Source organism: Battus philenor, unplaced genomic scaffold (genome assembly GCF_028537555.1).
Source record: "Battus philenor isolate CCGP_79_NKW_IND1 unplaced genomic scaffold, ilBatPhil1.0.hap1 SCAF_5, whole genome shotgun sequence".
NCBI lineage: Eukaryota > Metazoa > Arthropoda > Insecta > Lepidoptera > Papilionidae > Battus > Battus philenor.
In genome coordinates, this window is record NW_027181715.1 from 5,970,207 (window position 1) to 5,995,386 (window position 25,180).

Here is a 25,180-nt window from a genome sequence, read left to right on the forward strand (position 1 = left end):
GCTCACCTCTTTAAAGCATCTATAAACATCTATAAACAAACACTCTGTATAATCATTTTTCAAATTATTACTGTATTTTAGTTTGGGGAACGTCGCAACAATTGAAATTATGGTTTTATTTAATATTCTTTATTGTAGACGATAAGTAACACTCAAATAGTTTCATAATAATAAACAATAAAATAGTTCGTGAGTACATTGGGCGCTCGTATCATACAAGGCAATCTGTTACAGACAACCATAGTATGGGAATGGTAGAAGTATAAATAATACTGTTAATAACTAATAAGTATTAATAATTCATAGAGCTCAAAGGCATATGGGTGTCCAATAACTTCGATAGCGCAATAATGTAAAAACTTTTATCAAAATAACTAACCAGCGCCTTTCGAAGCGTTGATACCTCATTAAAAACAAAGTATGACATTTTAGTTCGTGAACATACTAAAACAAGTACACGACGATTTCGATATTCAGGCTAATTGAAAAGTGGGTAATAATATCATAACCGAATTAAACAGCGCTGTGAAACTGAAGCGAAATCATTGCGCCGAGCGTGTTGCGCAAAGTGCCGCAAAACAACGGGGCATATTGAGTTGCGCTCCATTTCATACGTGTATAATGCTTTACGCCACTTGTGTAAACGAAATATAAATGATAATCGATTCACACGTTCAACCCCGTATATGCTCCATATCCCTTATAGATTCCTCGACACATTGCTTTTCTAAATCCCGAGTACGTGTTGATATTCGAATATGAGACAACCGCTCAACGTATGATGTATTTAAACGAGATTCGCGATGAACTTTCACCGATGTTAGTTTTACGTCTGACTAAGATGTCGTTTTGTATTGCATCATTAGTTCTCGACGTGAATTCGTTAAAAACATACGACATGTGTTATGTGAGATTGACGCATAGTTTGTCATATATTAGTATTAAAAACGAATAGAAAGTGAATAGATGGGTAAAGTTTGAATACAAATGTCCACGATTTGCCCATAATAGCTTATCTTTTAGAAGTATGAGAAGATAAAGATGCGATACTGGTGTTGACAAATGTCAACAAAGAATCTTGAATTTTGTATATCTAAGCATGCAACTAGATTCACCGACAAATTATTTACTATTTAGGCTGCGTGGAACTTATTGCTTATGTGGATAAAAAAGCAAAATCTTGGCCAGTTTTGAAAAGGCTAAACTTAACAAAAGCTCTGCTATTTGTCATATCTTTTGTTCTTTTACTTATATATATACGTACCAACTTAGTATAAGTTCCAAAATCAAAAATCCAAAAAGATAAATTTGTAAAGATTTTTTTTCTAAATAATTCACATAAATTTGTTTTTTTAAAACTTAAAAAGCCAAGGGGTGTAAATACAGACACACTTTGAAGAATTAGCATGCCCCTAACATCAGTGACTAACTACCAAAAATACCACAAACCTTTTTTAAGCTCTAGTACTAATTTGGTATAAAAGTTGGCTAGAATTTTGTAATGGATGTTTAAAAATTACCAAAAAGGAGTTTTTTGAGATTACATCCACAAAAGGCAGAGCGGACAGCAAGTTGTTACATACCGTATACACGCAGAATAGAATTCTGGACTAAAGTGTATTCATTTTAAGGCTTGAAAGAAAATAGTTTTTTTACGTAAAATTCATAAAATATCTACAGAGTTCCAAATTTATTTTATAACAAATTTCGTAACTTCGTTACCAAGTTCATTTTAAATGGGAGTGGTTGTTCGTGACTGATGATTGTCATTAGCCACCAATACCCCGCGGCTTTTTAAAATGAGTCACACCATTATGTCTTCGACTCGTGCCGCGCGAAACAAATCTTAGTTCTTTCATTTGCGGTCACTTTATTTGTAAAGCAGATTTCGTCTGCAAACTTTTTGACCTTTTATCTATTATCCTCTAGCATTTCCTGCAAAATTCCATGAATTTAGATCTATATTATGTTCGTACAAAGTTTTTTAATATAGTAATTTTATGTATAATTTGGCAACACAAATGTAGTTGTATTAACAAAACCGAAGTGATTTGTAAATGATGTCTATTTGACACTTATTTGATACAATTTAATTTGAATATTTCATCTACATATTAATTAAATGTTCCGATATGATTAGTAAAGGAAAAATAAAACACTATCCATACAAACCACGGAGTAAATTAATAATAGAAGTATATCACTAACCCTCTATATTTGACGACAATTTAAACAAAAAAAAAACACGTCGGGATGTAATGAAAGAAAAATATCTTACCATCGTCATCATATTATCCGATAGAGGTCCGCTACAAGGTATAGGTCTCCCTCAAAAATCGCATCGACTTCCCTCGACTAGCGACTGCCTCCCAATAGGAGGACATTGACACGAAACGGCAAACTCTACGTGGTCGTCACTCGAGAACCTTTCAACTCCAGCGACCACCAAAATGTCGTGTACCATTAAGCAATAATATTGAAAAAGTACACTATACTATATCACAAAGCCTTTGCAATGTACTAAGTAGAAAACTAGTTTTGTAAGTAGTTCTTTATTACTAGGACACGAAACTAATAAAGTACTGAGACACACTCAATATTATTTTTTACCTTTTATATCTTTTTTTGAACTGCGACATGTCTATAACTTTTGACAGTACATGGTAGTTTTTTGGGGAAGCTAGTTACATAAAACTAAAAATGGATGATTTATTGGCATTGATACAAACAAACAAGGCAAATTATCTACAGGTTGGTATAATCGTATAGGTTATCTTTCGTTTACTAAAAAATTAAAGTCGAATTCGTAGTTCAATAAATTTATTTTTACTGTTTTTTTACGTCACAACGACACACTGTCAACGTCATTAATATAATAGAATTGAATTACGTTACTAAAAAAGGCGCCAATACATGTATAAAAATTTTAAAACATTAGATAATCGATTACCTTTGTTAATAAAGAAGATATGGCGATTTCTAATTATATTGTTATGTGTTTCACGCATAAAATTGTTAAGGTGTATAAATTTGTAGTTTAAAATCTTAAAGCATGAGAGTTTATAAAGAAAAATAGAAAGCGAAACATAAGTACATAAATTAAAATATTTTGAATATAAATGACATGAATATAAATATATTCTTTTCGTTAATATTCGATTCGTAAAGATGCTAATGAGAATGTATGTAACTCTCGAATTTTGTAAGAAAAAATATTTTTTAATCATTAAAGTAGTATGCTTGCAAAAGGTGCAGCGAATAACCAAGGCTTCACATAAATATGTGTTGTGATATCATTAATATAAATAGCACAAGGTAAACACGTAAAAAAGCAATGTACGTAAACAAGTGTTCAATGCAACGGTGAGACTTTACCGAAGTGTCGGTGTCAATGGACTTTACACGACGCAACACACGTCAAGGTTTTATTTATGGTTTCATTGCAATTGAAGCTTATATTTTAATCTCCGTCATTCTTAAGTTATTGATACTGATAATTAATTTTACCATAATCTAAACGCACGCATCGAAAATAGTTTAATCTGTAGTAAAAGATTTAATAGCATTAACTTCATTAATTAACATTTTGCAGTCTTAGATTAAATGAAAATAATAAAATAAGATGACTCGTATTATTTATTGCTTTAATTAACACTTATTTACGGAATTTTAATTCTTGTTTTATACCACATTCATTAAATGGTCACCTAGTCCGTATAAGGCGTTAATAAGATTAGTCTAAAATACACACTATTCAGGGCTGCCATTTTCGAGTTAAAATCTAATATATAAAATTCTCGTGTCACGATGTGCGTGATTGAACTCCTCCGAAACACCTCAACCGATTTTCGTGAATCTTAACGTGCACATCGGCCAGGGTGGAGAATCGGACAATATCTATTTTTCATCCCCCTAAATGTTATGGGTGATCCAGCATAGGGGTTTTTTAATTTTTAAACAAAATTATTTGTTTTTATTTTTTTACGATACAGCGTACATAAATACATACAACCCTAAATTTTCATCCCTCTACGCTCAACCCTTGTTTTTTATTTGTTTTTTAATGTTTCCTAGAAATAACATACCTGGCAAAACAACGTTTGCGGGATCAGCTAGTTTTATCTATAAATTCTTTTTTCAACGTAATATGCTTTTGTTACCTTAATACGATTGATTTCATAGTAAACTTAAAATAAATATTGATAAAACAATTACAAAGACCATTATGATTTAATTTTAGGATTTTCATCATCGTCATCAATATTTCAGCAGTGGGACTCCCACTGCGGGCCTTCCCTAGAGATTTTAAGTAAGATCGGTTGGAAATGGTTTATTTCTAACGGCTTCCGAATGGTTTAACAAAGTTGATGATCCATCTTGTGGGTGGACGTCATATTACTTTTATAAAATTATAGATATTTCAATGATATATAGCTAAAGTAATAATCTTCGTATCTTGTACCACTGTTATGCATTTGATGGTTTATGAACACATATCCGGAAAATAGTTCATGTTTAGAATTGTTATGGCAACCACAAACTGCAAGTCTGCTTCGAACTATTCAGCAAATCTAGGTCAGTTCACAAAGGATGCCTATCTCATGATAGAGCTACCGTCAACAAGCAAAACAACACATCTATATACAGAGTGATTGGTTATCGATGTAAAAGCTTCGAAGAGGCGAATATATACCTCATTTACTGTTATTCAAAAAAAATAGTTTCATATATAATAAACAACGAAAAAGCCTTTTCTTAATTCATATTATTCCATAATGAAATTAATAATTGCTTTGGCCTGTCGAATTTCAATAGACGAAATAAATTAATGTGACATATTTCAGAGTGATTATACAGTATGATTAAAAGTAGATGTCAAAACTTTAAAGCTTACTGTTGAAAAATAAGATATACAATTTTTCTTTGAAGGTTTTACTCCAATAACCAATCACTCTGTATATTATATATGTACATATAACTAAATGTTTTCTGTGTTTTAGAAGTAACTGTACTTTCAAAGAAATCTTCATAAGTAAACTGTCATTTACTTCTAAGACAATTTTTCGAAATGCTGCATGAACAAGGAAATACACGATTTTTGCAGAGCATTACAGTAAATAGGAACTAAGCACCGTAATTACTGGTAATGAGGCATTTTATCTGTGCCCCCAGGAGTTACGACGTAACTGAAACGTTTTTCTTTATTTAGGGCGTTACATTTTCCTTTTACACAGCTTTAGGGTTCAGGAATAGATTATTTTTTTTTATAGATATGGATGATTATTTAAAAAAAAATAAAATGTGTGAAATATTTTCTTGATGAAACTATTAATTTGCTGATAATAATTAATGTAATAATAATAAGATAATTAATGTTATTTTAATGATATAACTAAATAAAATAAATAAAATATATAGATAATAACTTATTATTAACAAATCTTTTTTTATGTAAAGTTATTAATGGTAAATGTATAACTACTATAAAATAAAAATGCTTTAATATCTGCTATAATCTGCATTTCGATTCTATATGTAAAAAAGACACGTCTACGCGGAACTTCGTTTCGACTAACAGTCAATTAGTTAAAATTTATCGAGCTTAATTTTTTATTAGGATAGTTAATATGAATTGTGGTTTTAATGTCTCGAAGTAAATTGATCCAGCTAAGTTTATCTTAGCTGCCTACCGGTGATAATACAATCAGAGCATCCAAGCACTAGATATGAAATTTAGGTTAAAAAAAATTTAGTATATAAATATATCAAAATCTTTTTTAGCTTATTTTTCAAATTGATGTATGTAATATTTTATATTTACATACTTCTTACATGTCGAGCAGTAGTAGCTAACAGGTAGAGGATTGAGACTTCCGATCCTTGGTCGCAGGTTCGATTCTCGGGATACAATCTTACATAATTCACACTTTATGCATACTTTCCAAAGGATGGGTAGCAGTCTCCTCTAAGTCATAATACCACACCGCGATCGCCAACCCGTCTGTAAAGAGTAACGTTTATGGGCTGAAATAACTTATTATCCTATTCTAGACTAAAACAAACCAAATAAATACAAAAATCATGCATTTGTTTCAACTTTCTTAGAGTTATAAGTAATTGATGTATGTGTAAAAGTGATGACTTTTTTAATTTTAATTTCTTAATTTAATTTTAATGACTTTATTTCATTTATGAAGTTTAACCTATGATTTTTTGTTAGTTGCTATGTTTAGCTGCATCAGTTGTTATGTGGAGAAGAAGCTAACTTTTGGTTCGTCTCTTGAGAACCAACACTAGATTTATACTAAATATCAATCATTTGCGATCATATAATCATTCAATATAATCATTTGCGAATAGATTACTGAATTTCAAATGCTTTCATATATTTATATATACATATATATGTATATACACACAAACACATATAAATATACATATATACACATACATGTATATATATATATACATATGTGTATGTATATATATATATATATATATATATATATATATATATAAATAATATCTCCATTGTTTTATTGTATTCTGTAAAATTGTATAAAGATGTCTAAATACAAAAGTATTCTTGTTAAGATATTTCATTAAACATAGTGCAGTTGTAACAGCGAAGCGTCTCCGTAACCGTAGCCTGTTAAGCCGTGAATGCCGTAATACGGTCGCGCGTATGAACGTATTGGATTGCGCAACGTACAAGTTCCCGCCGCTGTGGTTTTAAGAACAACGTGCTTCACTTCTACATAACGAGATATCTGGAAAGCTATTTTGCAAAAGTTGCTAAAGTGACATGTTTTTAAATAAAACCTGTAATCAGTTCCGTGTTTCGTTTAGAAAGTATTAAAGTGTATTTAATATGTGTGAGCAGTTTTCGTAACAAGCGTTTATTGGTCAAATATAAACACACATTAAAATTTAAACGATTTCAAATTTTGCATAACTAAGACAAGTTTTTCTTCGATTTAATTCACCTTTTATTAATTTTTTTTTTATAATTTTTGGTAATTATAATAATACGCATCCAAGATTACTAGATCTCAAAAATATAAATAATAGATATTAAGATACATTTGGTTACTATTAAACAGAGCATGAATATATCATGATATACAGAATGACTAGCTATGTATGTATAAAAGTTTTAAAGGGGTGAATGTATTTACTATTTGTATAGGTGTTTGTAGATTAGTTGTCAATTAATGTACTATACATTAATTGACAACTAAACTAAACACCCAATTCAATTCAAAAATAGAAGGTTTCAAAAATAGTCAATACCGCAATAATAATATAGTAACAAAAAGTGTTTTCAAAATTTTTTATTTCTTCACACAAAAATTTATCATTGTTTACTATCTGCCCCTGGAAACGTCATCCTACTAGAAGCTAATACACTGGCGCATTTCTATAGAAAAAATATGATCATAAAACATATTTTTCAGTGAACTTTAAATGGGGTGATTGGAAATAGGTGTAAAAGCCTCTAACGTTTTAACTTTAAGCTTTAACACATGTAATCAATATCTGCTATGAATATATCTGTTGAAATCAAACTGTTATTAGTACAGCAAAAACCAAAATCTAGAGTTATATTATATTAAATTGCGCCTTTGTATTTCAAAGCTTTCGAGTACTCGCTTTGAAGTCGATTAATATTTACGAGCAAGTTCCACACAAAGGAAAGGGGCTCGCTGTAAGAGCCTTGCACTGTCATTAATGTTGGATCTGTGTCGAATAGCGTCAAGGCATGAATTCAAAATGTGTTGCAAGTTCATTCCGTGCCGTTCACTAATGATAATCGACGAAGCTTTTATCGTAACTCATTTAACAGCTCAAATATAATACTTAACGAATCAATCACAGATATAAACGTTATTCCATATTTCACTTATAGATACAACTAAATTATTTATTTAGTTTTTATATAAAGATTATTAATACTTTAACAGTTTGTATTAGTTAAGTCTACGTTGTTAAGCTAGGTCAACAACGACAATGGCAATCCGGTGAAATGAATATTGTTATGGTCCGAGCTGAAGTTCCCTCTAGGGAACTCTCTCGGGCTTAATTACGGTAACGAGTTTTTTGTTACCTGCTTTTGCATGCGAGGCAAACATTTATGTCTCACTTCCACCAAAAAAAATCCCCAAATTTTTTTTTTTCATTATTTCTATAACGAATTTCGGAACTATACAAGTTCACGCATATCGACCCAGGGAACAAAAATTTCAAAGTAAAAACACGACGGAATCTAGCATCCCTTACTTCTCAACCTCAGGCAATGGAATCCTTTTAGTCCATCAGACCAGGATCACCAGAGGCCAAGTAGATCAAGCTAAGGATTATTGGACCCTTCTTAGTCCCTATGCAACATTTTTTGGCTCCATCGCCAACCATAATTCAACAATAGAGGATGAGTATTTCTCACGCCTCGTCCGCATTTACGGTGCGTACCATTTACGTCACGGATTGTAGGAAAAACAGATCATGTTACCGTCACATCTCTATTTCCTCGTCTTTGACTTCGCTATGGAAATAAAAACAGCCGCTCCACTTCTTTCCGATATATTCCGATATATTTATTCTTTCAGATACTTTTCTCACTTCTGTATTTGGCTTCTTTTAATAGACATGCAGGTTCCTTTTAGTTTTACTGTGGTTGACTTCGTCACGACTACTGAGCTCTCCAACCTTGACCAGATAGGAACCAGTTCAGAAGGAATTGTGAAGAGCTGTGAAGAAATCTAGTCTAAGTAATCGTTTTAACGCTCTATAACCGTTAAAACGAACGATGAAGTTGTAAGACAAACTAACTGAATCAGTGTACGACAAAAAATAATAAAAAACTATAGTTATCTGTAGAGATTATTTGGCATGTTTCGATGGCCAAAAAATTTAAATATACAAAAGAAAAGGTCAAATTAAGTATGTAATAATTTCGACAACGTAGCAAACCGTATATTATTAAATTCTATTTAGTTTAAAAGTGTATATCTTATTAAGCAAACACACAATCCTATAACACATTATTTTATTAATTAACCTTATTATTACGAAGTGTTTGTTGTGTGATGTTGGATTATTAAATTTTGTTTCATAAGTGTTAATGACAGTGTGTACTTGGCTTCGTCATATAATTAGTATATAACTATCCGGCACGCCGATACAACGCACTTTCTCATAGAGATGTTGCAATCCATAGAGCCGCGTAATGAATGAGGCGTAGATACTCTCCCACGGTAATTTTTTGCTCGTTTAGGCATGTTAGCGTTTAATTTAATTTGCTTCCGGAATAAGGAAACACTGATGGATGCCTTCTGGTAAATGATGACTGAATTGATAATTTTAAAAATATTTTTGAAATATATTTTTTGTATGATGCTTTCGTGTAACGTTCATTTAGATATTTTTATATATTTTATATATATCTTTCTTATCGTCAGCAATATATATATATACCAAATAAAATTAATAACTCGTTAATTTGTATTATACAAGGCGATTTTGCATTTGTAGATTTCTTTTTTTAAATACACTCAGAGCACTTTGTAACTTTGGTTCTTAAAAACGTTTTGATTCTTATGTAGTACAAAATGAATATAAAAATAAAGGATAAATCTTTTTGTTTAATTTATATTCCAAATGAGAAGTAAGTCCAAGCAGTTTTTGGTAGTTTACATAGATTATTTTTAAAAGATCATCGATCTACCATAATCGCAACGCTATCATAGTCTCAGGATGCTGCTGCCCATCCTCTGAAAACTTGTTTGTAAGCAGTGAAAATCTTATATAATTGCACAAAGTGTGAATTCTATAAGATTAGATTTCGGTAATCAAACGCGATCTACAATTGCAGGTTTCACAGTCCACAACCGCTGGGCAATCAATGCTCAATTTTAATACACTACCATATTACATTTTATAGGTTAATTTCAAATTCTTTCTACCAAAGTCCTTGTGACACATAATTCCGCCTTTTCCTGAAGTGGCTATGAAATATTATTAAGGGCTTCGTAAACTGTAAGCGCTTACAAAATATTCATGTTATAAAATGTTTACCGTAAAGTGCAGAGGCAATATTAAAGCGGAAATATTAACCTTACTGAGTTAATGTAACAATATCTTTCCAGGAAAAATATAAAAAGACGTCAATTTTCTGTAACGTACGTGCATAAATTCTTAGCTAAAGGAGCTCGTTTGCCGTCGGCCAAACACGTCCCTTAACGAATGCCCAATGTAATAAAAGCAAAAAAATACGTAACGACAGCGAAATTTAAGTCATGATGAATAAAAATGCAAATGCTCTCTCTGTTTGCGGAAGAAAAGCGAAAAGATTATCTAATATCATTACGCATTGTTATTTCATAGATATGTCATTTTTAATTTAATAGTTTTTATTAATAAAATATAGCAGTTTCTAATTGTCAATATTAATCGTTAATGTAAATTTACTTTTACATAACTAATTATTGTAACAATCAAGCTGTTGATTTTGTAGTTTAATTATATCTAAACAAAAATAGTTTTTAAAAAAAATACAAATAATATGTGAAATGATTTATTTCATCGGAAGAGTGATATCCTAAGCATCGGACTATGACTTATTTTTATTTCCATTGTGGTAACCGGCACTTGATTTGGCATATCGGAAATAGCTCCCTTGAAATTTTTTAAATGTTAATTATGAATACAATTTGTTTTAATTGCTCTACATAAATTAATAGATTTCATAGTACAACAAAATCGAATCGAGGAAAAACTAATACACGACGTAAAATTCGGGTTGTTTGATATCGTAAAAACTGTACCGAGCCTAGTTTTAAAGCTTTTGTCCTAATACTGGACAAGGTTAACTGCAGCAACCTATTACTCAAAGGGCTCATTCTCACGGCTTTCGCTTTGTATTGTAAGTTCTTGGAGTAAACAAAGTTTGAAAGCAATTTCATGGGCGTCGATTTTAATTGCTTTATTATTCATATAAAACAATTCTTTTTGTTTTATGCCAGACACTTTAAAATAACGTGAATTAATTGTTTCAGATATAACAACATGGTCGGAACACGGTGTACGTGATCGGAAGAAAGTCAAAAAGATATAAAATGAAATCTCATAATTGAAAATGTGTTTAAACAATTTACGTGATATATACAGTACGATGTTACCGTTAATTGCATTAGTGGTATTGAGTGTGGGTGTAGTTGGTGCTAGTGTGAACTCTACGAGGGACGAAGTGCAGTCAAATGGAAGTTCCCGGATGGCGTGGATTAAGGGGTTAGTGGATCATCACGATTGGCTCGAGGTTCTAGATGCGAATTTGATGCTGAAACACCAATGTGCCGCGGACCTGCGCAGTTACGTCGTGGCTCTAAACGAAGGACAACTGTGGGCTTCGAAAAGTGAGTTATGCATATCAATACTTTTACTATTATTGTACATATGTACGTATTATAATTATCTTAAATCTTTTTCTTAAGTGTCATAGGAAGAATTAGAAAAAATCTTCCTTTCTGTCTACTATTTATTATTCCTTTTCACTTTAATAATCGTTGTTTAATAAAATAACAATATAGAAGTACAATTAGCGGTCTTATACACCTTCGCGATTTCGTACAGATGATCTTGTAAGTTCCGAGAAAAAGTAGAATAAAATAATCTATCAAGAATAAATATGTTGTTACTGATGTAAAATTGAGTGATTATATCTAATATAAATAATGATAAAATGAGTATGTATCACAAATAAATATTCTTTATTTAAAATAAAATTCATTATAATATATGTACTCAGAATATTATAATAAATAAAAAGAAGAGTTCAAAAGTACTACAGGCAAGTAAAAAGAATAATACAGTTCTATGTTGTTGACAATAACACACCCTTAGACACCATTTGCTCAAAATTGCTCAAGAGAGCCATAGCCCCGGAACGAGGGACCAATAGATGAACGAAGTAGCCTTGGTTGGAAAGTTGAATTAGCATTCGGCAAGTCACATACCGTACTGAACAGATTACTGGGACCTTAAGGTTGTAAAACGATAACGCTGCGTAAAGTGGAGGAGGATACGGTTCTGGGCCAAATGTTAACGGGCCACGGGGGATTCGCTGAGTACTTGTACTGGTTTAAACTCATGGAGAATCCCTAGTACAGCTGTGACCCAGTGTTGGGTCAGCTCGTGATGCACGCAATTACGAGCTGTCCAGTATTCGCAAGGTAAAGATGTGAGTGCGAGGTGCAGTAGTAAGGATAGAAAGTGGTACCATCGTCACAATAATCGAAATTAAAGACCGCCGCCATAATTTGTTAAAATATTGTTACAAAATAATAAAGGAATAGATAAAAATAAAACAGAATAAAAATATACAAAAATCCAAGTATAAGGTTGATTAAAAAAGAATTGTCAACTAAGGAATAATTATAATAAAAGAAACAAGGATAAAAATATGAGATTGTGAACTAAATTGTGATATAAGAATGCGGTAAAGTAAGGGAACCGATGTGTGGAAGGATTGTGAATGAAAGAAAAGAGTGTACACTAAAATGTAAAGAATGAAAGAAGACATAGTAAAAAAAAAACAACTCCGTTACTGTGCCGTTGTTGAATTATACCGACCAACAAGGCTTGCAAATATTCGTCTCCCTTCAACAATTAATTTTTAACAATATACCAATTTTACTACGTGGTCATGGCTACAAGTATCAATTATATAGATCTTAAATAGATTATTTATTCGGGTAAAAAGATTTTGAGCGTTGCTTGTCCAAAAAGTTTATGGGGACGGATTATTGTTATGAGAGGCTTCGTCATAAACTATTTTAACTTTTTTTGCCTAATTTATATGATTTATATTCTTCGCTCGTGTACAACAAAAAGTTAAATTACGAAATAAATATATCATTGCAAGATATGTTAAGTAAGATAATGTTCATAACGTTAAATTAACCATTCTATTTTTTGTAAATTACTTATTCATAGAGGTTACAAAAGTTATAATTTATATATTCATAACAGTTGCTTTATTAGCTATGTTTGTTATTCAGTGTTTTGAAATTATTAGCTAATTTATATGATAATATATATTTACAATTAATAAGTTAAGACTTTATAATTTATGTGATTTCTATAAAGTAGACAGTTAAATTATAAAAATTAAATATACTACCTATACCTATTACCTATTAAACTAAAGTCTGAAAGTCTGTATAATATTTGGTTGGGGTCATTTGAAGTTTGTAAGTAAAAAAAAAAACTTATCTACTTTCAAGATTCACACTTATATGTGACGAAATGTAAACAAAAATGCCACGAAGCGATTTGGTATTAAAAGTGTTTTTTTCTTATTGATAGTATATAACTACGAAATATTCTGATAAGTCGAATGGCTGATGGAGGACACGAGAGGCTTTCTACGTTCGTAAGATAAAGTGAACATCAATTTGCTATCTATCTGATAGGTTGCTTGACGCAGAATCCCGCAGCTAGCAAGTCAGCCGTCTGATCTGCAACAGTATGCGATATACCGTAGATTATTTATACCGCAAAAGATTATAACAATAAATGAAAAGCAAAACCGTGTAATTTCAAGAAGGCTTCTAGTAAAGCAGTCGTCATTAATTGTAAAGTTGCGTATATAAGTCCAGCTCTACCTGTTTTGTAAATACAAAGATTACGAACTTGTTTATCGATTGATATATATCACCATTTGAATATCTTTCCAAATAATCTTACGCTAATATCTCACTGACAAAACTCTTCTGAATTTAAAAGAGATCTTCTCATACATGACGCTTACCTCACTATGCCTGCACTGTCAAACTATAACAGAGTTTTTACAATCCAGTTCATTTTAAATAACCTTGTTCTATATATTCATTGTAAAAAATTAGAAGCATTTTTAAGTGATTTCAATTTTTTGATGGATTGGATATATCATTAATGCTATCAACATCTTGGAACAAAGATATCTATCTCTACTTAGTTTCGACTTTCATGTTTCGGTTTGGACGGATTCTGATCATATTTTTACGACGGTCGCTTCGCTAACAATATTAAATTCTTATTCCCAAACATTTCCGGAATATACTTTAGTGTAGTATATTATATCCTCGATGTAAATTTTGTCTCACAATATTGACATTGCTTTTGTTTTATTATTATACAAAAACAAGGTAAGGATTGTGAAGATAGAATGTCAAAACTATGTTTGTAAGTACACTAAAATGTTACGTAATCTTAGCTAGGTGTTGGTAAAAGACAACCGACCCAGCGCACGTCGGCAACAACGTGAGGCAGCACTAATGCAAGTGGGTCGCGGCCAGTGATACCACTATTCCAACACTGACCTATTTTTGTGGTAATTAAAAAAAAAATCTTTTATTTTTTCTTCAGTCGAAGGCTTATTATGCCGAGACACAAAGTATCTGTTTGCATGCCGCGCGTGTGCCGTAATTTAAGGAAAGACGATCTTATCTTCACGCGAGTTATGTATGAGTTAATTACGTTAGTTGTTTATCGTTAATATTCCTTTAAACAATAGTCACGCTAATATTGCAATAAATATTAAGATTATGTTTATAATACAAATCGATAATTAAAACTGTACAAATTGCGTCCGTAGACTTTGTACTATCAAAAGTTATTCGCCTGTCGCAGTTCATTAAAAAAATAAAACCTATTTAAGAGAGATCAATTTCTTTAACGAATTAATATCTCAATAATAAATAACGAGTACATACTATTACGTTTTTTCTGTGAACTGAAAGATGTTAGTAAGCATAATCACAAGTTTTTATTGTAATAAATAATGGCACACGAAATAACAAGTGTTTTTATTTAATCTGTGGATTTCGCAATTTTGAATAACTTTTCATAAGAATACGCTTCGGTTCTTAACGTAGATGTGGAAAAAGAATTTAGCCGAATTGGTAAAGCAATTCTCGAATTTTGCGTTGAACAATACTTTTCTGATTTATTTTATTATATATATATATATATATATATATATATATATATATATATATATACGTAATTATAATCTAGTACGTTTATGTCCTCTAAATTCACATGTAATCTTATTCTGCATAAAACTATGTAATTATACTATTGTTTGTATAAATATATTTTTTGTTCGGGGACAATCATAATGACATTATCTTACGGCAACACTGCTTGAAGCTTCGTCATTAGACACTAAAGCTCTGCCGTTGTTCATAAAGCACGCACGAGGTTTTCATTCACGTTTGATGTACGACAGAGTACATCGATTTCTATTAATCATCCGGTGCATTGTTTAAGTTAAAAACGATTATCCATGATTCACAAATAATCTCGTAAAAACTGATTTTTTTACAATTTTTTTTAATTTGTCCATTGACAGTTTTTACGGAAAGTATATATATATAGTAACTAAAGTAACTTAAATAAAACTGAACGACATTATACATTATTCTGTTATGATAAAATATACTTATAATTCAAAAAATGCTTCTAACATACCACAAAATATTAACAATTTATAACTTTTATCTTCCTCTAAACCCGCTGTGGTGTTGTGTAAGGTTATAAGTTTAAATCCAGTTTTTCGTTAAAAGAGTTTATATGGATATGTTTAGCGTACATACAGTTTATTTTTCTGATGGACAAAAATTAAATCAATAGCTCAAGCTTAATCGTTCATTTCTAAAAAGTGAGTCTTGTTGTTCAGTGCAGAGTGAATGGCTCAAAAACGTAAAGGCTTTGCAATGGACAGATCTTGTAAAGGCTCTTACGGAATCGCTCTTGAATCAAGAAAGCGAAGCGAAGCGCTAAGAAGAGGAAAGGATAATGAAGGATTACGGGAGGGGCCGTACAGTGGCCCCTATAATAATTGACTAAAAGAATAGGACTAAATAGAAGAAAAATATTAATTAAGAATCTTATTTGTTATTAAAAAAAGGTGTAGAAACTTACTTTTTATTATTATTCTAGTACAGATGCATCGAGAATGCCTCTGTACTTGAATTTAAATACCGAAATTAGATTTATTGTCAACCTGCAATTACTACAATAGGAGTTTCAACAATAATAAACTAGTTTAGATTTTTAATTCTACCAAACTTGAGGTTAACGCGAGACTTGATAGTTTTTGCAGTATCTTTTGCCTTGTCTTTAGTTTAGTAATTTAAGTCTGCTACAACCAGTGATAGACGATTTATCTTCTATTAGTAAAATTAAAATACTACTATGGTTTTACCAACGAGAGTTGCCACTTTTTATTTAGATTTTAAGTTCTTTTTATCATGTTTGTATACTCTTTATTTCCTCTACAACAATCACCACTATTATTTCAGCTGTAAGACGTCAATTCCTGGACATATGCCATACGCGGTACTACTATAAAAAAAATAATGAACTCAAAACGTCACTGTTACTAATATCTTCCTGAATTTAGTGACAGCTTCTAAATCTCTTCTCGTCATTTTTTAAAATTATGTTTTATTAAGGTTTATTTACTTTTTTATGTCAAAATATTTAAGTAAATCAACGTCTGGTAAATAAAAAACTTATCGCAACATAAAAAACTGAGGCCGATGTCATTTAGTTGAAGTATTCCTTTATCTTCGGCCGTAACTATTTGGACCTTCTTTCAAGAGTGTGAGCGAAATATTTTATAAGCTGTATAAAGTGGTATTAGCACTTGAGACGATAGACAAATATTATTTTTGTAAACCTTTTACAAATTTATAAAAATTCTTAAACATATTTTAATCGCGAAAAATAGTTTATTGTTTTATAAATTAATACAAGATAACTGTGATTTTGTATCAATTCGTTTAAAAACACATATAAAGTACTTTGTGTAATAATAGACCCTCGTAATACATATACGATCATTATTAAATTCATCACTATCATCATCATCGTCATCATTAAAGACGTAGGACATCCACTACTAGATTAGTCCTGCATCCAGTGTCTTTTGATGATCTTAACAAAGACATCTTGCTGGTCTGCAGTTACCACTCCTGAAGCTAGAGCTCTCAGCGATCATGTGTTCTATACCGTATGTGACATACTTACCTCTTATTCAACTTACGATTCCACTGGGCTATGTTAATTACTTTCATTCTTCTATGGGTCTCCACATTTCAATTTTTTTTAGTTCAATTCGATCCCATAGTGATTCTAATCTATGTAACAAGATATATGTCAATAGGCCGGTAATTTTGCTTTCTATCTACCTTGAACAGGACCACACTCGTACTCTTTTGTAATGTTGCCTGCAAACAGTCCTACTTAAAGTAAAAGTGTTAAACAGCGCTATTTGTTTGCTAAAGCATTTAGCAAAAGCGTTTTCTTTTGCCAACTAACCGCTATAGCAAAATAACACATACACGAAAGTATAATAAAAGAAAGAGTTTGTTTCGTCAATGTAAACAAATTGCCAATAATAACTGCGTAGTCATGTTCGTATAGAAATTTTGACGTGAATAGTGTTATTTCATCGCGTTTGGAATATTTGAAACCATAGCGACATTTTTTAAAACACTCAAGAGAAATCTGTATTGCTCAAACTACAATTATTACATCATCACCTGTTTTCGATTATAGAACTCGTTTGCCTCGCACTTATGAATGAAATTAAATGTAAGTCAACGACTCGCTTTTATATAAAACTGGATTATGGTATTACAAAATCTATGGCCGCTGTAGGTTATTGCTCTTAATTATACATTCGATATACGTAAACTATGTTTTATTATTTAACGCTGGATGTAGGCCGTTTTCAATCCTATTGAAAATGAACAGTGAGGTCTTTGTCTAGCAGTGATGGTGATGATGATGAAACTATTCTGACTTAAATATTTTTCTTTTTCGGGTCTAGATGTTACTTTAATAATAATCGAAAGAAGATTAAAACTCCATGATGCGATCAAAGTAAACCTATGTCATTATTTACAATTTTTGATCGAAATTCGAAAATTTAAATTTATTACTTTAATCTTTAGAAATAGTATAAATAACGTTCGCCGTTCAAAAATTATCTTCACGTTATATTTAAACTATTAAAAAATAGAACTTGTTAAAAAAGTAAAATCGTTTATATCAACTAAAAATAGCAAATTTTCCTGCTTTTCAGTGAAATCGTTTGGAATAACAATGTAACTGTATTATAAATTCGATAGCACATATTCAATTCCGCAAATCGATAACAAATGTTGCAAGCGGTAAACGCTTCAGTGATATAATGATGAATGTAAATTTAAACATTTTCGAAATATTTCTATCTAATTTATTATATTTTTCTGTAATGGAATAACTAATGACATAATTTCCATAAATTTAATCTACGTTCTACGCGTATTGTCTATTGCCACACAAAGATTCAAAATCAAAATGATTCTAATTTTTTTATAACAATATCTTTTATATATCCTCGATAATAATCTATGGGTGAATATGACGCAGAGTTTGTACACGCATGTTTCAACTAATTTTATCTTACTTAATTCTTGCGAAGCTGCTACATTCAATCATGATATGGGTTTGTTAGATTACTTATGTTGAAATAAGTAAATACTGTCTTACCGATACCTTTTAAAAGGTGAGAAAGTAAAGTAGGATTATAAAAATATATAAAAACCATTTTCTAAATGGAAGTTTAAATATGAAAGAGAAATGATGAAATTATATTGTAACGGTCCGAACCGAGCTTCCTGAGCGAGCCCTTAATCTTTTGTTCATTTTAAACATATTAAAATTGCAACAATTATTTTTTTTAAACTATCTTAACAAAATTATCTAAAAAGATTTGTGTATATAGATAGCTTTGCCTATTAAACTATTGATTTTAATCGCGAAAAGAAGCGAAACGAAATCAAAAAACAGAACGTACTGGAAATTTATGTTAGTAAATTACGTTTCATTCCGTAGACACCCACTGCCAGGCATAGCCCACCCCAAGACTATATCTATGTGGTATATACCGTAATCGCCACGCTTGGCAGGCGGGTTGGCGATTGTACTGTTGTATTATAGTACTCAGAGGACGCTGTTGCCCATCCACTGGAAACTTATAAGTAATTAGTGGCTGTTATGTACATGTATATATATATATACACATTTATATATATATATATATATATAAATATATATATATATATATGAAAAATGAATTATATGAGATTGTGTCCCGGGAACCGAACACGCGACCTGGATTCGCAAGTCACAGTCCTCTACCGCTGAGCTACTTTTGCTCGAGTTAGTGATACACGTTTGAAAAGCATAATCCTATTACGCTCTGCTTTTGTATTTGTAAGCTTAAGATAAAATAAACACCTCAACTCCACAATTGACTTTATCTTTAAGCTCCAGTCTCATTCAAACAGGGACTTAGTTACGCTTACAAACTACCGCTTTGTAACAAAAATAGACAACGTGGTTTTGTCGAATTCAATTATTTCCTCGGACCTATCTTCTGCAATAATATAAACTGCATACAAAGATACAACATTTATTTCGCTTAAATTAATATGTTAGAGTTAGATTAGTCGATACTTTCAGGGCTCATAAAACAAATAATCTTTAATTTCTAAGATCGGTATCGTGGATGCCAATGAGGAGGAATATATTTATCTTATTGTGGAGTACATGACTTACGTACACATTTGTTCCTACTTTTTTGAAAGGAAAAAAAATCATTATTATGTATATTTTCCATTAACAATATAATATCTAATAGAACAATGATGACAGCGACAGCTACCGAATTCGAAAGACTTTTAAATTAAAATTCGAACTAGAATTCTGTAAAATTTTTAGTCGCATCGGTTGCAGATGACTGCGGGGGCTTTAATGTAATGGAGTGAGGATTACGGACTCGCAAGCGCAGGGTTGAATGTCCACCTAAAAGGTGGACAGATGAGTTTGTTAAGGGTGCAAAGAAAAAAAAAGAAAATCTTAGGGATGATTCATGTCTAGAAATCGGCGTCTTACGGCTGAAATTATGATGATGGTTATTGGTATTGAATAAATTAAGAGCGGTCTTACTCTAAAAGTGTTTGTATATTTTATAGTAGTCAATAAATGATTACATAATAATATTTAATCAAGCGATTGTTGGAGATGGGTACCAGTATTTATTGTAAGTAGACATTGGGCAACTGTAAAGGGGCCTGTGACATAAGGCCGCGCGCGCCGCGCCCGCTTGCGCAAAACGCGCGTAATGTGTAAATCACAATTTCATAAGTAATCCGTGAAAGTGAGCAATTCTTTTCACTCACACGCATTGACCGTTGCGGCATTGGCGTTAGATGTTACACGCTAACGAACATGCTTCATTTTATTCTTGTCTAGAATTACATCAACTTCAAAAGTATAATATATTTACCACCTTCAATATACCTGGAATTATTGATCAAAATAATAGTATTATAATTTTAATTATTACATGTAATAATGCAAACAACATTCAATTTTCAAGATTTTGAACGTATATTATTAAGTCGTTGCTTGTATTTGAAGTAATGGTCAATTTATTTTATATAAGTAACTAATAATAAAATTATAGCAATTTTAACGAGATTTTAAATAGTCGGTTTTGGGTTCTTTGTTTAGGTGAAATTAACTTTTGAAAATTTTTGAGAATGAATTTTATTTAACTAAAATTCTGTGATCAAAAGGTCAAGTGAATTTGTAAATAAAAAAAAAAAACTGTTTATTTATTTTTCCAAATCACTTTCATCTTCTTTAAAGTAATCCCCGTATGATAAAAAGCAGAATTGTCAACTCTTTTTCCAGTCCACGAAACAGACGGAATAGTTTTTCTGGTATAGTATTAAAGATCTTCTTCGATTCGGTTTTTATCTCCTCAATTGTGTCAAAACTGTATTTGCCGTTGAGTTTCCTGAATAGTCAGAAGTTGCATGGAGCCAAATCAGGCGAATATGGTGGTAGCGGAACAATATGACCAATACACACACAAAACATCCTTCAAAATGTTTTTTTCCAAGCTTTATTGGCAATGATTTTCAGTCACTAAATTTTTGATTTTTTGGACGTGGCTCTCGTCGGTTTTTAATGACAATTTTACCTTACTTTTTGGTCACACTATGTCCAATTATTTCAGTGTGATTTAGTTGATCGACTTATTTAAAAGTGTTTTGATTTTAACTATTTGAAATGTTTTCTTTTCTGCTATAAAACTTATGTTTACACGCTCAAAAAGTCGTTAGTTTTATTCTAAAATAGTGTAATGATTTTAAAAAATATCTATTTTATTAATCATTTCGACCGGAAGAGTGTTGCTGACAATTATCAACACCGCTTTGTCATACTTGGAGACAAAGAGAAGAGTTTATAGTAACAAAGCATTTCATTTAGTTCTCAAAAGTATTAGCACGGATTTATTTAGTTTTTAAGTAAAATAATAGTCGTCCAGTTAATAACTGCTGTACAGTTTTATTAATAAAATAAATTTACATTTTATTTCATTATATTATTTATAATTAGTTTTGTTTGAATGCCTTTCTTTTAAACTTCTTATATCTAAGAAAGAATAAGGAAAAAGTCATTTTTACGACTACAATAAAATTTTACTTCATTTAAAAATTATTTTAAGGTTATTTCAAGCGAAGATCTAATAATAAATCCATCAATGTTTTTATAATCTAGTAGACTCTCTTAAAATTGAACTTTATAATCTAGTAGACTCTCTTAAAATTGAATCTCTCAACATTGAAATGTATATTATAAAAATAAATCAGATTTATTCATTGGTTGAATTGACTCGACAACGCAAGAATTCAATTTTAAACCAGTTTTATGTATTACGGAGAAGAGAAAACTCGTGTAGAACACAAGTCGGCTAAGGAAAAAGTGTATGTCACCTGTTTTTACATAACGTGTCCCAGTAGCCATGTTTAAATTTCATTTCGACAGATTTACGTGAAAATATTATATATTTAAACACTAATATAATGTCTAAACTATAAAATGTCTAAACACTAAAATAATCGCTACGCATGGGTCTTAGTTAAATACTTCTAACAATATGTTTTTGTCAATGTCATCATGTGATTGATTATACGTATGTACGAATTAAAGGTTAACGTCTAGCTTATTTGCTGTACCTATTAATATTGCATATACTGTCCAAAAATCAATAGTTTTAGAATTAATAAATAACGTAATGATAATATGATGAGAAAACATTTTTAAAATTCATTTATTATTGTTTACTATTTGTCCCTGCAGACTTTGTACTGTCAGGAGTTCTAGCCTGTCGCATCCATATAGATAATAAAGCAATGTAACTTATTACAGTGAGGCAAAACGAGTGCAGTGCCGCATGGTTGTGGAAACCATCCCGCAGAGACAAGACAGGACAACTTATTTCAGTCGTGACTTTATACAGAGTGATAAAAAATAGGTGTGAAAGCTTTAAAGAATTTTGTTGAAAAATTTGCTAATCATCTCTTCAATTCTTTTACGCGTATAGACAATCATCCCGTATGTATTTGTAAATTATGCCATGTTCACGGTTATATTTTAGAGTAAAATGTTGGAGTGAAAAAAAAAAAACACTTCGTTAAAATATCGTCTCTGGTGTTCGCATCCCTTGTCTCAATATTAAGGCCATTACATATTCTGTGTTCATTCATTTATAATGTTAATGGGTCCATTTCGGAACACCTCGATCCGCTCACAAAAGTGAATTGTTGAACAAGCTAATAGAATTGAAACGTTAATTAACTTTTCCATTAATTCATTTAATAATTACATTAATGGCAATTACTTATACATGTTACGGAGATGTGTCGATATGTAAAAGTAACACGCTTGTTATTCATTATTCTGTTTGGGAAATTTTCAGCTATACAAAGTTTTGCTAGCGTACGAACCAGAGCATTACCACTATAGTAGAGGAAAAGTTGATGGGTCTCTAAGGACAATAACGGAGCGTAACAGTAATGAAAACTAGGATTTTATAAGACCCTCTAAAACACTGTCGGGGCTCGACAAATAGGTAAATAGCTATTTTATTACAGAGCTGTTTTATTAACCATTTTAAATGCAAATATTTACCCACATGGTGTATATATACGTAAATGGCATTTTGTTTAGACAATCATTAAATGTTAAAAAGACCCTAGAGTCTTTATTATCGCAAATTATCAATAACTATTGCCGCTTGTCGAGCTATAGAGATGGTTATGCTAGGTATTTCTCTACAAGATTGAATCAATCTGTAATGAAGAGGTTCATAGACAAATAAAAGTGACAAATATAGTCCAGCGGACTAGCCAGGTGAAGTGGCAGAGACCAGACCATATACCAGCTTGCAAGCCAGATAGCCCATAAGTTGTAGTGGAGAACGTCCACCCACGAAGTAGACAGAAGATTTTGTTAAGGTCGGCGAAAAACATTGTTGCAAGCCGCTTCCAATCGGTATTATGGTAAATCTATAAGTGAGACCTATGTCCAACAGAAGATCACTTATTGTTGCAATAATGGCGATTTAGTTGATTAAACCTTCTAACTTCATTATTTCATAACAATATTGATATATTTTGATGTAAATCATACCAAGTGTTATATGTAAATAGAGCAGGCTATAACAATATACTAACAATGCTCAGAATCGCTAAACAAAATGTTGAGATTCAAAGTTTTTTAATTCAAAATGCAGGATTCCATGTGTGTCTGGAGTACATATCAACTACTTTTTTTTTAAATATATGGTTTTGTTGTTATTATTGGATGTAACATCCAACTCTTATTAACAGTCATAAATTATAAACAAAATATATTGAAATTTTAAAAGTACGGATTTTGTTAAATATTGTCAAGATGTAAATTATAATAACGTTTTGTTTGGACGAAGTTGATGTACTAAAAGTAAACCTTATTTACTAATAAATAATAATTGTTGAGAGTAAATTTTCTTGCTAGATTTTATTTGCTATTTTATTTTAGCTATTATTTTTAACAAAACATAAAACGAAATTGCTTACAGTATTAATCAAATATGCTATAAGATTTAATTAAATTAGTACGATAAACAAAGACACTGTGATGTTCAGTACATGAAACTTTTAACCAATGAAAGTTAGAAGAAATTCTATTTCAGCTTTAGTAATCGTTATAATCTGACCTTCATATATTATAATATCTTCTTATTCAATAAGCTATGTGTATGATCTATACAAGGACCTTGGTTCCAGTTGCAAATATCCTCATCATAATATCCTCATCCTCAACACACACTTTATGCGTTAATCATAAAGGATTGTCACTGCTTACAATCAAGTTTCCAGAGGATGGACGGCAGCGTCTTCTGCGTACCATAATACTGTTATCGTCAATCCGCCTGCCCAGCGTGGCGATTGTTGTATAGGCCTCTATAGATATCTTTCGAGCAGGCTTTTGCCTGGCAGTGGGCGTCTATGGGCTGAACCGACGACTTGACCGTATACAAAAATCAATAGTATAAAGTGATAATAAGTGTAATAATAAAAGAGCGTTATCAAAATTCGGATATCTGCGTATTAAAAATATTTATTCTTTACAATTTATTCCTGCAGACTTTGCACTGTCAGAAGTTACTAACCTGCCGCATTTCACATGAAAAAAAATATAACATATTTACGAGTGACCGCTTTAGACAGGTGATTAGAAATAATCAGAAAAAGTTTTAAAAGGGTGTACGTACAGATCATTAGTTTTAAGCGTTAACATCTATATTTTTAATTATTCTAATGTTTTTAATTGCGTCCATTGTTTTCGGCCTGAGGGCTGAAGTACGTAGTACGAGTACATTATTTCAATATTTTTTAAAATAAATGAACAGTTATACCATATAGATTATAGCTTTAATCTTCCCATTAACATCTTAATTTAAAAATAATTATCTACATCTTATTGATTTATCGTTACCTTTTGCTACTTTCCCTTTTACTAACAGTTGGTACGGAATAAAGGTCAGTGCCCGTGCTGTTGCTACATTGTTGTACATACCGTGTAAAGTTATCTAAAGCTGCCGGTGTGTAATACACATATTAACTTACTTTTTAAATACCAATAATTTATTTCGCTCATGTTATAATCCTTTGTTATATTTTTCTTTATTGTGAATTTATTCCAACGTATAAAATTATTTAATTATCTTTTAAAAGTGAAAATCTGT

At 31.1% G+C, this 25,180-nt stretch overlaps 1 protein-coding gene across 1 annotated transcript in view; it reads left to right on the top strand.

The window, feature by feature from the left end:
* Positions 1-11,170: 11,170 nt before the first annotated feature.
* LOC137929857 (nose resistant to fluoxetine protein 6-like) overlaps positions 11,171-25,180 on the top strand; it is a 32,382-nt gene continuing 18,372 nt past the window's right edge. The window contains exon 1 of the mRNA XM_068772978.1: positions 11,171-11,411. Coding sequence (XP_068629079.1) covers positions 11,171-11,411 — 241 coding nt within the window. The remainder of the gene's footprint in view (positions 11,412-25,180) is intronic.